The sequence below is a fragment of the Manacus candei genome, unplaced genomic scaffold (genome assembly GCF_025592945.1).
Source record: "Manacus candei isolate 608988 ecotype Guabito, Panama unplaced genomic scaffold, ASM2559294v1 h1tg000028l, whole genome shotgun sequence".
NCBI lineage: Eukaryota > Metazoa > Chordata > Aves > Passeriformes > Pipridae > Manacus > Manacus candei.
In genome coordinates this window covers 6,802,130-6,819,053 of record NW_026138076.1, presented here as the reverse complement: position 1 = coordinate 6,819,053, position 16,924 = coordinate 6,802,130, and the positions used below count along the sequence as shown (strand labels likewise).

At 38.3% G+C, this 16,924-nt stretch overlaps 1 protein-coding gene and 1 long non-coding RNA gene across 11 annotated transcripts in view; one reads left to right on the top strand and one right to left on the bottom strand.

Annotated features, from left to right (window-relative positions):
• The window catches only part of APBB2 (amyloid beta precursor protein binding family B member 2), a 178,963-nt gene that overhangs the window by 101,499 nt on the left and 60,540 nt on the right, over window positions 1-16,924 (top strand). For 4 of the 9 annotated variants that reach the window (XM_051789949.1, XM_051789948.1, XM_051789952.1 and 1 more), the window contains 2 exons: window positions 11,181-11,389; window positions 16,436-16,498. In XM_051789949.1, the coding sequence (XP_051645909.1) occupies window positions 11,181-11,389; window positions 16,436-16,498 (272 nt within the window). The remainder of the gene's footprint in view (window positions 1-11,180; window positions 11,390-16,435; window positions 16,499-16,924) is intronic. The other 5 variants (XM_051789951.1, XM_051789953.1, XM_051789954.1 and 2 more) reach the window with 3 other exon arrangements.
• Window positions 5,050-16,912, bottom strand: LOC127472232 (uncharacterized). 2 transcript variants are annotated; one of them, XR_007904923.1, is made up of 4 exons: window positions 16,540-16,912; window positions 11,280-11,421; window positions 10,084-10,228; window positions 5,050-7,438 (listed from the first exon to the last, which is right to left on the bottom strand). It is a non-coding gene; the product is annotated as an uncharacterized LOC127472232 (long non-coding RNA). The 2 variants fall into 2 exon arrangements; XR_007904922.1 differs by lacking the exon at window positions 5,050-7,438 and having other exon boundaries at window positions 9,536-10,228.

Here is a 16,924-nt window from a genome sequence, read left to right as displayed (position 1 = left end):
CCTGCAAACTATGATTTTTTGTGAAGTAAAACATTTAATTTCAGATAGTAACTCTGTTGTAATTCAATTTTATGTCTTATTTTCATTGAATTATTAAATTCAGAAAAGGTTTTTCTAGTGCATTTGCACAGTGCTCCAAATGAAGATGTCAAAGAAAAGCAGCTTTAGTCAAGCCACCATTTGAATTGTATGTCTGTGCCACTGGGCAACTTCACTGGCTTTTAATTAACCAGTCATATATGCAAAAACACTAATGAGCATGTCTCTCAAATTTTAGACTATATCAATGTATTTATGTAGGATATTCTCCGGAGAAATGCAGTCCTTCTTTACATTGTTCTCTCCTGAAGACAGTAGGCTTCATTTTAGATGAAGAAAATTGCCATTTGCCTAGTACCTGACTTTTAATGCAAATCTTTTTTCTGCAGTTCCTGTTCTAAAAAGGAGAAGAAAATGGTGACAGCTAGTCAGATTCTTTCTTCCATACTGTGTCCTACTACTCCATTTCATTCTCATTAAAGAGACATTCACTAACATCACCAAATTTAAACTGTTGGGACTACAATAGATATAGAAATCTATATCTACAGATATAGAGAGGATATAAAGCTATTCCTTAGTTGAAGCAAATGTGATTGAAATTGTGGAGTCCAAAACTGTTCCCATTCTTTAGTACCAGGACTTGATGGCAGGTATATCATAGTTAAGTAAGGAAATAAGATCCGTCCATCTGTCTTTCATGGCTTGTGTCAAGGTAAGTAGCAGTAGCTACTAGCAGAAGGTGTAAGGGAGATGTTTCGAAACCACTTGTGTCTACAGCCAGTCCTAGTAAAATGGAGAGTTATAGGTTGGGAGATATTAAATGGTAATATTTGAAGCTTGTAAAACAAGGATGTTAGTTGTAAGTAAAGCACTATGGTGCAGGACTTCTTTTGTGGAGAGTTGAAGCTGTTGCTGCTATATGCCAGATGCTGGCATAGTGTCTCCTCCTGCTCTGCAAGCATCTTGTGTCTTCAAGTCAGAAGGACATCTCTTTCTGTCAGTATTTATAGACTGAATCTTTGTGGTTTGTGTGATTGTTGCAGATTATATTTGTTCATGACCCAAAATTAGTCGTCTTTCCTGTGGGTGGTTTAACACTAACATACCAGTTCACTTTGAGGGGACAGGAGAATCCTTCTTTATTTTAGGAGGGAAATACATTTTGTGAGGGTAAGGAAGGCTGGCCTCCATGCTGTCCTTGGTGAGCTGCACCGTGTGTCTGCCGGTGCGACAGAGCATGTGCAGGCTTCACTGTGTGAGTCTAGCAGTCTCTTGGCTGGGATGGCCATTTAATTTTTCCTCTTTAGACCAAACAAAACCCTGCTTCTGAAACAAAACAAAGTAGTTTAATATGGTATAAACCCATATGAACACAAGATCATATGCTGCAGTTCTGCTTTCTGTGGGGAAAAGCATGGGAAGAAGAATTTCTATGCCCAAAAAAGAAGAAGTCAGAAAAGCAGATGCAGATTGCTGCTGGACTGGTTTAACCCTGATAGCTAACTTGCAATACCACTTTACTGATTTTCTAATGATGATGAAGATACTGCTCTTGATGAATTATTTGTTGCTCAGAGTCCTCCATAGTGAGAAGGTCCTTTGGGGTGCATTCACACAGAGCATGATCGCAGTGAATTTAGGCCAAATTAGAGGTACAGTCTGCTGTGTTTTGAACTATTCTTAAAGTAAAAGCTTTTGCCATCTAGTGGAAGGAATAGAGAACTAGCATTTCAAATAAGCTAGAAACTCACTGATACTGGTCATACTCTGTCACCCTCACTTTGAGCACTGGAACAGGCTGCCCACAGAGGTTATGGAGTCTGCTTCTGGAGATACTCAAAACCCACCTGGATGCAACCCTGTGTAACCTACTCTAGGTGAACCTGCTTTAGCAGGACTAGATGATATCCAGAGGTCCCTTACCAACCATTCCATGATTCTGTGGTATGCAAAGTCTGTTTATAAGCAAGAGTAGATCATGTTCTAGAACAATAGCAAATTATTCTGACTTCTTTGGAAATTACTTGGTAGAAGTCTTCCAAGGTATTGGTGCATCTTATTCAGATAGCATCTGATTTAAGCACAGAGTTGGTGAAAAGGGCTTTCATTTCTATGCTGCCCTCATTTGTTTGGGACTCCTTTTCATTCCACCCCAGATGGTACCTGCTTATTTCTTCTTGGACCTTGCATTGGCCAGTATGCTTTGAATGCCTCTATGGTGGCTCACTCCTCCCACCAGTAGGATAGGGAAGAGAACTAGAAGAATAAAAGTGAGAAGAAGTGGTGAATCAAGATAAAGAAAACTTTATGAATGAAGGAAAAAATAATCATATATAAAAAGTGCTGCAAATACTAGCACCAAAAGACCCTTTTCTGATTATGATTTATGTTACAGTTGATCAAAATAGCAATTCATTTTGGCACAGATGTTGTCTGGTTATATGTATGCCTGTAAATGCCACATTTCAGCACATTTTCCTGGAAACTATTAGGGAATCTTCCTCTCCCCAAACACACGTGGCTGGGTTCAGCAATTCGGCAAGGAGAATGACAGGGTTGTCATGACAACCAGCTGCATTCTGTGAGCAAAGATGGTGACAAATGATCAGCTTCTGGATATTTATCGCTCCCTGTTGACTAGTGTTCCCCAAATTAGACAGACTGACTTGTTCTGGTGGCTTGTGTATTTGGTGCATTTGTTTCTGAAATAGCATTCATGCTTCTTGCAGTGATGGCCATCATTGGTATGAATCATGAGAGTAGGTGATACCGTTGATTTTGTTGTAGAGCGTGGCAAGTGAGGAGAAGAGTTATCTTTGGAGTCTTCTTTTTATTAAACCCAAGCAACTTACACATTGAGCCCACTACAGAACTAAATGGGATAAAAATACACAAGACCTGTGTTCTTTCTATTGTGCTGTTGAATGCAGAGTGCTCCTTGAATTTTGTTTGTCTTCACTCTTAAGACAACGTGTACTTCACCTCCCTTCCAGTGCCTGCCTTGATCTTCAGGGTACTTATGGGGTGGGGGAGAAATATGCTTCCTTTAGGATCAAATCCTGGATCTGCTGAAGTCGTTGGCATCTTTTCAATAAGTCTTCAGTTTCTTTGGCTTTCTTTTCCTTTAGTTTTGCTTTTATTTAGAAGACAGAAGGAAAACATTGTTATTTCAAGATTTTGGAACTTCAGAAGATGAAGAAACACTTTTCCCCATCCCTTTCCTTTTTAATGAAACCTTTTTATCCTCCTGTCTTCCCAGTTCCTTTCTTGTGCTTCCCCTTGTTTGTCCAGGACACAAGGGGAAGCACACATGTGATATTCTGGGTCAGCTCTTCATTATGCTTCATCCCAGCATTGAAGACAGACATCAGATATGAAGCTAGTAGTTTCCCTTTGGTACCCAAACACTAGGACAACATGTTGTTGGATCCTGTTGTCATCCTGTTCTTTGCAATTTTTGACATAGGAAGCTTTGGTGCAGATCTCTTATTACAAACAAGGTGCTTTTGAGTTTGAATTCTTTCATTTATATTGTGTATGCACTGCTGGAATGTGAGTAGTGGGAGGGGCAGAGATTCGGAAGTGGATTTGTAGATTTATTATTGACCAGATTATTCTTTTAGATTTGGAAAACTATGAAAGTGTTCCTGTTTGGACCATTATGCTTCCAGCCTGGACAGTGAACAATGCTTTTCAGTTAATCTTTTTACCGTGGAAATAACACTTCTGAGATGGTGGTAGACAATCAAAGTCTGGATCAAATCCCATGTTCGGATGGTGACCCTTTTCTTTGAAGGATCTTTACAGAAGAAAAATTGTTACAAAACAATCGTAAGAATTGAGATAACTAAGCTAGAAGTACAAAAAAGGGAGATCTCTCATCTTTATCTCTGTACAGTATGGGTGTTTTATTACTTAACCTATTTAGATAACGTAGATCAAATGTTTGCAAGTATTGTTGAGCCTTGCAGACAAGAGGTCTCACTTGGTCATTCTGCTACCATGCAGTGAAAGGAGCCCTCCTTAACTGGAAAGACTGAAAATCTGGTGCTTCCACAAATCCAGCAGAGCTGCATTTGCATTATCTGTGCATTCATATCTGCTGCTGCTTTCAAGTAGGAGAAATGAGGTCCATATGTAGCAATTAATCCCTTGAAAAGCAAAGCATGTGTCCTTTAAATGATGCAATGATACTGCTCAGATTTCCCTGAATATACTTTCTTTCCTACTATGACTCTACTTCTCTGCTGTCTCCCAATTTTCAAAAAATGTGCTTTTAACCTGTGAAATAACACAGTTAAAATTGTCCTGTGGCATAGGTGCTATTACTATGCACCTCCCAGATACAGAATTTCCAGCGCTCTGATGACTTTGTGCAGCATTTTTACAGTCTCTGTTTTGAAGTCATGTGTGCTGCCAAACTCAAGCCCTTCAGGACTGCATTTCCTCTTATTCAAGAGTAGTCTCTTTGTTCATAAACTAATGCCCTAACTGTGCTGGTTGGTGGGATTTGTTTTCACCTGAAGAAGAGCTGTGCATCCAAAATATTTGTCTGTTTTTCAAAGTACATCTCCTGGTTCAGTACAAAATTTTTTGTGCTAGACCTTTTGCCTTAACTTAAGAGTATTTTTTTCAGGAAGTAAGTTTGCTTGTCCTTTAGTGAACCAGGTTCCTTCATGCACAAGGACCTAAGCAGAGAGGCACTGACTCTGGTCTCTGTCCCAGCACCTTGCTTATCATCACCATCAAGTTCTCTTTGAAGTGGAGATAACACCTAGTTGCTGCTTTTATTCTTTTTTTCTTAGTCCAAAATGAGAAAGTTTGTTTATTACTGTCTATTTTAAACTATCCAGTACTTTTTAAATTCAGAGAGGGAAGGAACTCGATTATGTTCCTTCCAAAAAGGAGTGCTCGGATTTGTTATTGAAATGATGTGGTATATCTCTAGTCTTTATCAGTAAAAGATCATGATTAATTGAGCACAAGCACAATGTCATACCAGCTGGGTTTTAGTCCCAGACCAACTTCTGACAATGGTGGGTGGAGTCTTTGGTTTATTTATGCTGATAGATACAGGTTTTGCTAAGGATGGTGGACAAACCAGTTTTCTACATAACAGAATTTTAGTCATTAGAAAATGAAGCATCTGCTTGATATTCTTCCATTCTACCTTTGTTAGAGCACCAAATCAGCCCTGTTTGAACATTTTACTTCAGTGTAGTACTTTCTAAAAGAACAGATGAGTAATTATTAATTGCTGTTAAATTAAAATATATTGTGTTGTATCTGTGCATTCCTGTTCTTGCAGAAAGTGCCTCCAGAGCTCCTGCCATTCTCTTTACACCTGTGTTTGTCTCTAAATGACTGCCTTTGGTGTCTGGTGAAAGGGATTTCTAGCTGTGCCTGCAGAAGAAAGCCTGAACCAGTTAAAAACTGTTTCAGCTTCATGGCATTTAGTGTCTCTAATCATGAAATATCCACAAATTACATCAGCAGAGGATGGTACTGACATGGTCAGGAACAGCAGCTGGAAAGCTGTTGAGATGCATTGAGATGCAGAGCGTACTGTTTGCATCTGTTGTGATGCCACTGATGTGACCCATACTTGGTGAATGTGGACCTTGCCTTACACAGGGTGCCTGTTCTGAGGAAACTGTTCATGGCATTGCAAAACCATGGAAAAATAAATGTTCTCCATTTGCTGCACAACTTAGTCTGCTCTTAAAGAACCTGCTGAAATGCTTTAGTTTTAATTTCTGTTTAATTGAACAGGAGCTAAAGAGTGATTCAAAATGACAGCAATTTGATAACTATCCTTTCCCCTGAAACAACAATAACATAAATGATAAAAGTACTAGTTTTACCACAGAGCTTGGTCACCAATTACATATGCTCTTCAGTGAATTATTTATGTTGTTTATTACCTTTTCCTTGCAGTAGCATAACACTATTTCCTAGATGAGCCTCAGATAGTAAAATAATTTTAACTTGAAATAAAAACATCATTACAAAATTTCTAATTATTACCCCAGACTTAGTATCTGAACTACTGCTACAGCATGGAATTTATTACTGCTCTATATCAGGTAATTGGCAGAGGCTGACATTTGGAGAAGGGAGTTACAAACAGAAATATATTACATTATGTGGACTTTATCCTGTCTTATTTAGAATACAAAATGTGTTCACAAGGCTCTCCTAGTCAAAATTAGCAGTTAAATATCACTGTGTTTATGGTTTTCTGGGTGTACATGTCTATTGCTAGTTGTTTCAAAAGAGTGAATTAACAGTTTCCTTTTGTATAACAGACTTCATTTTTCTAGTATTTTTGAAGTTTTAATGATACCAGGATGAAGGCCGTATTTTTTATTACTGTGGTTTTTTTTATTACAGGCTTCATGTTTCAGCCATTCAGGCAAAAAATCAGATTCAACTGTGTATTTATTTATTTATTTATAAGACTATTTATACCTTTCAAAAATATCTTTGTTGCTTTTCTAAAGCCTTACTGAGTATTTTTAAATTTGTTCTTTCACTTTAATTTTTAAGGAGAAACAACCAACTAGTTCCCCATTTGACGTTAAAAGGGAATGGACATTGCAGCCACTGCCCTCCCTTTGGACTTTCACTTCTGATTATTTAATTTTTTTTCATAATTTTGCCATTCTTCTAAAAATATTCCGATCATCCCCATGTTGCTGAGTCTCTGAAGACATGAAGCAAAGGCTGCACGGTGGGGTGCAACAAGCGAATTCCTCTCTCCGATTTCTGCAGAGACCAGTTGCAAAGGTTTTTGGGCAGAAGCCATGTCCCCCTTAAGAAGGGACTCTATCTTCAACTCTTAATCAAGCTTTAGGTAGTGGGGGAAAAAATCTGGTTTCCCAAGGGCCTTTCCAGGTCCTGATGGAGGCAGGAAAGCCCAGTTGGTTTTCCTCAGATTGAGTTAGCTTCTTCTTTTAAGTCACATCTTTCATGGTTTTATGCAATCTTCCATTTTGGTCCTCAAAATCCTCTACTGGGTCTCCTTTACTGTAATCTTTGTTCACCAGAATTGGGTCATGCGTCTTCTGTAATAACATCTCCCTGAGTAGCTGGTTTGGGGATCTTCCCCCTGTATGGACATGAGTTTAAGCTTCTGTCTTTCGTGAGATAAAAATCCAACCGAAAAACATCCGTCCTCTGTTTGCGACCCCTCTCTTCACATGACTCTGCCTGCAGAAGACCAGCTGTGAATTTCTAACTCTGTTTCAGCAGTCAGCTGGTGACAGCTCACACGAATCTGAGGTAGCTTTCCAAGCAGCGGATTGCCGATGAGGACTCACCGGCATGTCTGTGCCACTGTGGGCAGATCTGGGATGAGAGCTGCCTGCCTCGCTAGTGACGGCTTTCGTGCACCCTGTGTTTGGACAGGGATAGAAGTTGAGGTGAAGGGTCAGCTGCAGGCTGACTGTCCACTCTCCTGCAATGAAGGTTGACTTTGGACTTCATTGCCAGGGTGTACCTAGGCAGTGGGGCCACCCTCTTCAGTAAGGGCTTTCTCCCTTGAGAAAGAGATGGCTTTCAAAAGTCTGCAGTGTGGTGTGAATCTGCATGGTGCCTGGGTAAAGATATAACTCATTCCTGTGCAGAGTTTTGAATTGGTTACATTTTAAATTAGTTTTTCAATTGATAAGAATTTGTCTCTTTCTTGCTGTAGAAAGACAGCTTACACAGATAATATGAATCAAGGTTTCTTAAGGAAACCCAGTGTCTGCTTTCTCATACAGCTTAGTTAGAGTGCCTCTTTTATTCTAGTTCAGTGTTGTTTTTTCTTACTCCTGTTGCTTTATGCATTTCATATCAGAAATGTCTAACAATATAGCGTTTCAGGGGATCGTGGTTTAATAAATGTGGTAGGTGAACCAAACCCAGTACAAAAGGATACATTCTTTTTGTGAATCGTGCTCTAAAGTTCAGAGCAATGATACTTTCAAACCCAGAAGCTTTATAAGCAATCATGAGGTCCTGGTTCATTGACCTTTCATCAACAACTGCATAAAGAAAGGCATAGAAAAGGCCAGGAGATGCCAAGTAGAATTTCATCTCCTGGGGATGACTTGGAAGGAATCAGAGAAAAGTTCCTGATCACTGCAAATCATTTGCCGCTGAGGAAGCATGAAGGACTTAGTCATCCACAGACCACAAGGAACTATTTCCATTTAATGTTTTTACCTCTAAAACCTTGTAGACATAAGAGCAATTCTCACTTTCAGATTAAGAAGTCCAATGTGATCAGTTTTCTTTCCTACTGGATTTGTTTTATGTCATATCAACAGAGTTGGATTGTTGTACAGCTTTGCATAACAAACACGAGGAATGGTATTTCAGTATGAGCACATCCCATCTGTTGCTTTCCTGTTCAGCCATGCTTATCAGATGGTCTGAGGTCAGTCTCTCTGTGAGAGGAGTACCTGCACACCAGCAACATGCCTCTTGTGCACAGGCATATATCACAGGCATTTTGTGTGGAAATGCAGCCCTTTGAAAGTCCTGAGCTATGTTAATTAAAAAAACCCCAAAATTTAATTCCTGTTTTATTTCCAAGCATATGCAAACATATTTTGGTGTATTTATTTTTGTTAATGGATAAGTTTTCAAAGTAAATTAGTACTGCATCCAGGTGGTATTTTCTTACCTGAGTGCTCCCAGATATTTTACATTGTTTCCTTCCAACTGTTTGTTCACATACAAGATCATTTCTTCTTTTCTAACTAAGTGTTGCAGGAATCTTTTTGGTTTAGGTCGCTGGGTTAACAATTTTTCTGCTATTGAGTTTTGTCTGCTTTTACTTGAAAGTAATTCTTTGTTAGGTCTTTCTGGTACTGCATGTCATGACAACAATAAATAACAATAAGCTGGTTCCTCTGCGTGTTTGGTTGATTAGTTTGAAATTAGTAGTTTAATGCAGCCATGGCATAACACTTTCCTGACTGGATATTTGAATAACTGTGTATGCATACGTATGTATGTATAGCAAGGACAGAAGCTGTGCCTACCTTAGGTGAGGAGAATAACATTTCGTGTCCTAGCAGTGTTGAAGTATGGCTGTTTAATTCTGTAAATGGTATGAACCTGAACTACTCTGAAGCTCTGCCTCTCTGCATAATAAAGACTTATTATTTTGCTATCCTGGCATGCATTACCCAATATGTATGTTCTAGGAACATTGGCATTGTTGCGATATTTTGGAATTTTATGAACTGGTTATTTGAACTTATCCAAGGGTATCTGGAGTCACAGATATTGCCACACATACTTCAGTGTATGTTTAGATATTTGATCACATTACTTCTCGCATGATGTGATCAAATTGCAGAAAGTGTTTTGTGTTTAATTTCCTTTTATGTGGTTGAAAAGAGTGCAGTTGAGTTGTTCAGTTGGAAAACAAAAATGAGCAAGGTTGAAGATGAATGTCCTTTAAAACATGTAAGACCTTGGAGTCAGGAACTATGTATTTAAATGCAGTAGAGTCTACAACAGGGGACATTTAGAAGCAGGTGTTTAGAATATTTGAGAACTTCTTGAACTGAATATGTGAATGTTGCTGATTTCAGATATTGGGCCACGGGTGAGACTCTTTATTGAATGTAAGTGGAATTATATTCTCTAGTATTTCTTCTGCAGAATTTGCTTAGGTTATTCATCAAATGGTAAATCAGTAATTTAAGAACTTTAAAGTGATTCTGGGGAAGAAATAGTCTGGTTCGTGCCATGGAGTGTAAGAGTTATTTTAAGTTATCATGCCCTTTGTATGTCTGTTTGTGTGTATGTGCATAAATGCAGGTAGCAGAAATGAGACAGATTCAGAAATAAGCAATTGTGATAAAACACCTAGAAAGAGGCGTGAAGGTTAGACTAATAAGGAATTTTTAATTCCAAAAAGAGATTAAGAGCAGCAATATAACAACAGGTTATTTATTATCTGTTGCCCACTGAAGGAGTTTTGAGGACTGTCTTTGAAGGTAAGAAACAAGTTGCTGGACTAGATGAAACACTGCTCACTGGTATGGTGAGCATTGGTATTCTTGGGGGTTTTTCTCACTATCTCAGTTCACTGTGCTGCAGTCAGCCTTCATCATCTCTGCTCAAGTGCTTGTGGAAACATCAGTCCAGGAGGTTGCTTGTTTCTTTCTACAGCTCGATGTTCCTTGGAGTCAACCATAGCAGTTGGTTAACAGCATGTACCACAATAACACAAACAAAGCAGTTTATCTGGGAAGTTTAGAAGAGCACTGTCTCCCTTCCCAGCCTCTGGAAAGCATATACCCAGCAGAAGGTAACTGCCTCTGCTGGGGTACAGCTGGTTTGCACAGAAGTGGTGCCCCTGCCTTTCCAAAAAGGCAGGGCATGCTTTCCACCAGTGACATCTCTTACATGCATCTATAATTCCAGGTGAATCTGGGAATGTCTCTAATTGCACTATGAATTGCTGGTGCATTCCTAAATTAGCAGGAGGTTTGTCGGTAGTGCCAGTATTTAATTTCTGCCTTGGCTTTGTGAATGAGTTTTTGATGGTTTCTTTTCTACCCCATTGTAAAACCAATTGAAAACAGTATGTTCGTTTGTGACAGTGAGGGTGTGTGTGAAATGATCACTCAGTTCTCATGTTCTTGTTGTTTAGAACAAGCAGTCTTCTAGATGTTGAAAGTCAACCCGGTGTGGTTTGGTTGGTTGGTGTGGAGGGGTTTCTGTTACGGTAAGCTGACTTTTATGAGGAGAAATACATGCTCATCAATACTGCTGCCATGCATTGAGAAGGGAAGGTGCTGTGATGAAGAGGATAGAGTACACCACAATTGCCAATATTACTTTCTATGCTGTGACTTAAGGCACTTGAAGCTAAATCTTACTAGAAGAGCTATCTGATGATATTGGATAGTTGCCATATTACAACAGGTCTTCAGTAAGTAGTACCATTTTTTCCTCTCTTTATATGCCAAAACCAGACTTTGTCACATTACTTTGAGCTTCAATAATTTAGTATGTTCTTCTGTTGTTCATTTACACAAGAACTGTACAACAGCAGTACCAGCTGTGCAGACCCATGGAAGAGCTGTTTGTGTCTTTGTGTGATTCTTTTTTTTTCTTCCTGTTCACAGCAGATATATGGAGTGATCATTCATTTCAGACAGACCCAGACTTACCACCAGGCTGGAAAAAAATCAATGACATTGCTGGGATCTACTACTGGCACATACCTACAGGAACAACTCAGTGGCAGCGTCCTGTGTCCATCCCAACAGATCTCCAGGGCTCACGAAAAGGATCTCTTGGTTCCATTACTCCGTCTCCTACTCCAGAAACTGAGGTAACATACTGTGTCTTCTTGTGGGCTGCATACTGTAAAGAAACTTGAAATAACTTTTTGAACTTGCAGGTTTAACTGTTAGCTAAACCAACCTGATAATGTCCCAAAGTGTAGCTACTTTTTGATAATGCATCGTAAGTATGTATTTTCTGTGTTCATTTTGTAGTGGTTTTGCCTCATAAAACACCGTAAACTTTGGATATGTAGGATGAAATCAAACATGTCTCAGATAAGTTAGGCAGTGACTGATGAATGAGTCACTGATGAATGTGAAACTTATGCAGTTCTGTAGCATATGCTGAAGCATTGCTGCATTATTTGGATACAGGATACATAAAACTTTTGAACATTATAGTAGTCTTTTGGCCAAACTCTTTGTTGGCATCTGCTTTCTTTTTGGTTCATTTGGTAGGAGTATCACAAAAAGACATATGAGTCTTCATTTGAGACACTAGTTCCTTTACAGCGTGCTTTCTATTGAATAAACATGAAGTGTTCTCAAGTGTGAGTCTCTGTACATCCTACCAGTACAAAATATCTATCAGTGTGTTGCAGTCAGTCTTTAACTACAAACAGAAAAAAGTGCACACTCTCCTCCACACGTGCTGAAAGAGCAGGATGTGATACTGCCTTTTAAAATAATCCTTTCAGGCACAATCCACAGGTTGGTTTGGTGTCATGTAAGTAGAAAAATAAAATCAATTATCATAAAGAAGAGTATGCTACAAAAAATACAATCACTTTGTTTTAGTATGCTGGGGAGACATCTGTGGAATTAAATAGTAATATAAAATAAATTTGGTGTTAAATTAATTATTTTTTATACTAACTTTTCAGGAAAATGTCTGCAGCTTTATGAAATCAAGGGAAGTCTTTGTACTGGCTTTGAGTTTTTGATCAGACAATCCTTAGGGGTTTGATTTTTAATTCATTTAGATACAGCATTTCATCTGTTCTTGATTTTGTTCATATGTGCACCAAACTAATTTAAATGGAAGTTAAGAGGTGTTAAGGATGTTCAAGTATGTATTACCATCTTGCCTCTGAAACTTTTATCTTTTATAGCCTTAAATACGCACAGTCTTGTTCATTATTTTAGAAAGATTGCTCCAACATGTTCACAAATGTTATTCATAAGACTTGCAACTTGACCACCACATTTCAGTTATGGTTTACATCAGTCAAGCTCCCATGTAATGTACTGTGCACCAGGCATGCTGAAAGTTATTTCTGAGAGGATCCATGGAGAAAGAACTGCAACTGTTACCATTCCAGTACAAGAAAACAAGAAAAAATCTAGACATGCTGAATGTAAAATGCTGCACGTTTCCAGTATAAATTCCTGTGATGTACACAAGAGGGATATAACTTTACCATTATTTTTCTTACTCTAAAATGTGGAGAATAGGACTTTAATTAGTAAGTTATAGGTGCTTTTCACAAGACCCCAGAAATTAGGATGGTTTGTAAACTGCAGAGGAAAAACACATATTTTCATTTCAAATATTTTTTCTACTTCTGTTTAAAATGTCTTTACAATTAAAAATTCAGACCTGCTGGTAATGTATCAAGTGTACTTTTAGCCTTTCACAATTTTGTTTGCTTTAAATGAATAATAGTTTGTGATTATAAGTAACGATCATTAGTTCTCAGCAGCATCACGGAGAATACAAAATGTATGAGTTGGTTAGAGCATTGTACTAATAACAACACCTAAGTTGTGGGTTCAGTCCCTGTATGGGCCAATCACTTAAGAGTAGGACTCAATGATCCTTGTGGGTCCCTTCCAACTGAGAATATTCTGTGATTCTGTGAAACAGATTTTAATACAGTATAGATATATTAAATAAGACTTGTATGTGAGTACATAGTACGTTCACCTAGGTTTTGATATGGCAGTTCTAGTCCAGCAAGGAATTTGTTCCAGCAAAGATTTAGGCAGTTCTGTGGCACCATCAAGACCATATACTGTGGCATAAAAGACGGTATGGAAAATAAATACATTCGCAAAATTTGTATTGATATGATATGATTATTTTTATGGTAGGTATAGACAAAGGTTTTTTGCAGGTTTCTGCATTCATTGATAAGCATCTTAGCATTATTGAAGCAGTACTGGTTTTTTAACTCAGAGATTACTAAGGTAGAATTGCAATACAGTACCAGCAGACTTACACTAACAGAGTTCAAAACAAGAGCATGAATTGAGCTCTGGACTTTGTCCCCTGCCAAACACAGAAACTGCTACAAAGAATAGGTGTAGCTGGAGTTATAATGGGAACTGTTAGGAAAAGTCTTGCATTTCTTGAAACCACAGGTTTGGAGCTTTATTACAATGGAACTGGAGGAAGAATGCTTTGCGATTCAGCTGGTTCTGAGCAGAACCCCAGTACAAAGTAGTGAGAGGAAAATTAATCACAGTGTGTTTTTAAGAGATAGGGATAGGTAATGAAGTAATTTTGACAATATCAGCTGCCATGAATTTTTAGGGTTTTGTCTCTCTGCAGTTGGTACATGCCAGCACTGAATTATCTCCAGGTCACTTGCAGGTGATATTTGTTTCAGTACCTGTTTGCTGCACTGCAGCCTAGCCCAAGTGCTCCTCCTCTCCCTCCCTGTGAAGGATTAATACAGGTGTCTGTGATGTGGTCAATCTGACATTTCACATAAGGTGTGGAATTTGGTCTAAAATAGGGGCTCCCAAATACCTTTATCCCAGTACTACTACTGGCTGCACTAGCTGTGGTGGAGAGCTTCCACCTCCAAGTTAAATCCACATGTGAGCTATGTACTGCTGGTTCTCTCATTGCTGTTGGAAACCTGTGCTCCAAGATAATCTTTTTGGAGAGGACTGGTTTAGCTCATTCCCCCCATGCTGGAATTTGTATTGCTTTATTATTAAAAGGTTGGGGGGTATACAGGTTTTAGGCATATGAAAGAGATTAATCTAGGATTGAAGAATGGCATGGGTAGCATTTCATATCTGTCCCAATAGGCTTCTGTGAGTCCATAAAAATCCTTTATCTAGGTCACATTTGGCTGTGAATCGTCATGTGCTAGTTGTGAGGTGAGTTTATTTGGGCTCTTTCAGCTTTTGAGTTCGTCAAATAAACATTTAGAAGCACTTTTTTCCCCCACAGTAACATCTTTTTACCCTTTGTCTTGTTTCCTCTTTTTTTTCCCTTCATTTTACTTTCTTGTGTCCCTGTCTCTTAAATAATGTAATATACAGAAGCTTTGCTTCATTTGTTAGAATGTGGCTCACAGCTGAAGGCAGTCCACAAAGAACAGATCAAGTCAACCATTTTTATTTTGTAGCTTACTCTGGATATTTAGCGTAAAGAAAAACAGTTATTACTGTTGAACAGAGAATCAAAAACAATGGGTAGGACAAATGATGCTGTAATGCATACTGATGGCAAAAAGCGTTCTAAAAAGGAAAAAAATGTGAAAATGTCTTACTTTTACACAGGCTGCAAGGCATTTTTTCTTTCACAAGATGATCAGTAAATTTCAATCCAAAGCAATTATGGGTTAAGCATTATGCGAAAATCCTGCTGATTTAACAAAAATGCTAATAAATGCTAAATATTAATAACCTGTAACATTCCTTCCCTTCCTCCACCTCAGAGGCATGAAAATGTATTTTAGTTTTGCACAGCTGTTTAAATTTGACTTAGTTTTAGATTACTCTTTTCTCTTGTGTGTTGCCAAATTACTTCCTTTTTGAGTCCTTGTCTTTTGTAATGTTCTCTTCCAAATTTTAGAACTTTTGCTGCCTCTTTTCCGTTTCCTGTGCAGAGAAAAAGCTGTAGGGTTTAAGTTTCAATAAGAGTTTCTTTGAGATTATGTTAGAGTTTGGTGAAGGTAGTTTGTGTCTTATAGCCTGACTCATCCCAGGCCTGGATCACCTCTGAAAGTTCTTCTGTAGTTAACATAACCACTAATAATTAAAGAAAAGGGACTTGGTAGGAAAAGCTAACAAATCAATTAATTCATAGGTATGTTAGGGAAGGGGTACTCATGAGCTGCTTTTCACAAAATAATTCCTCCAATGGGGATATGTTGAGAACACTTCTGAGGTGAGAAGTCTACCCTGCATAATATTAATGGATTGGGCCAAATTAACCACTTCATCTGGGGGCTGAGCTGGACAGCCTGGGAGAACTCATCTTAAAAGGGGAATTAATTTCAGGAATTCTTGATTTGGTGCTCAACAGTCAAATCTCCTGTCCCACCTGGCTTTTGTTCAGGACTGTGGGATTTGTCTCCTGGTGGGGTAGAGGAGAGAGGCAGCTCCAACATCAGCTGTTCCTCTCAGGCTTTACAGGAAAGGCTGAATCTCGGGTTGTTGTAGTGCTAAACGCACTGCTACTTGCTTGATTATACCAAATTTTTGAGAAATTTGAATAGAAAATGAGAGGGTAGGTGCTTTGTTTCGCTTTGGTTTGTTTTTTAAAAAAGCTGCTAGACTTCTGAAAACTACTTTTTCAGCAAGAAATCTCTGCACTCATTACTAATCCTCCTTACCTTCCTTGTCGTTTTCTTGTGCTTTCTCTCTAGAAATATTTGATTTTTGCCTTGTATGTTTCTTATCTTCGTATGTATTGCTGTATTTCAGTATTTCTAGTTCCAGTAATGTTAGGGTCTTTTAACAAAAATGTCATTCAAATGGAAATCCTAATGTTTCCCCTTAATTGCTGTTTATCAAAGGCTGTAGCAGCTGTGGCCAACATTCATATTCAGATTCATTTTGCTTGCTTTTAAGATCATAGTTAAAGAGTAATTTCATTGTCTGTTCCTAATTTATATTAACTTTCCTTGTTTCAATCATTTGTTTTGGTAAGTAACTGTTAGAGGCATGTCTTCTCTCCCCTTTCCTCCAAATGCCATAGTATAGTGGAGTAAGTAGTTGAAGTTTGAGGTGATCTGTTCCCTAACCCATCTTGTAAATATCAATGCTAACAACAGTGTCTTGTGTTTTTTTTTCTTTTTCTTTTTTTTTTATCAATGTGCTTCTTCCTGTGTGAATAATTATGTGTCTAGAAACAGCCATGGAGTGATTTTGCTGTACTGAATGGGGGAAAGATTAATAGTGACATTTGGAAGGCAAGTATATTGTCAGATTTTAGAACCTTTAATACTATTACCCTTGTTTTTTGCATGGCAGTGGCTGTTTTTTTCCCCTTTTATTTTTCCATGAATGTCATTCATAACCTAGGCCGAAGTGAATGGGGGTACTGCTAGGGATGTCTAGCTCACAAACATGCTGCCTTTTCTGATCTTTCCACTTGGAATGGATTCAGTCTAAACTAGCAGGGCAACTGCCATGATGTAACAAATAAGATGCCTGCACTGAATGAAATGCAGCTTGAGAAATATATGCATGCCTCTTTTCAACTGCAGCCAGAAATACTATCGCTTCTTTGCAGGGAGGATTTAATTTCCCTTTGAGATAAGAAATAACAAGATGGTGTATTTAATACTACTCTAATAGTATTAAAACTATACTAATAGCACTGCCTCTGTCTCTAG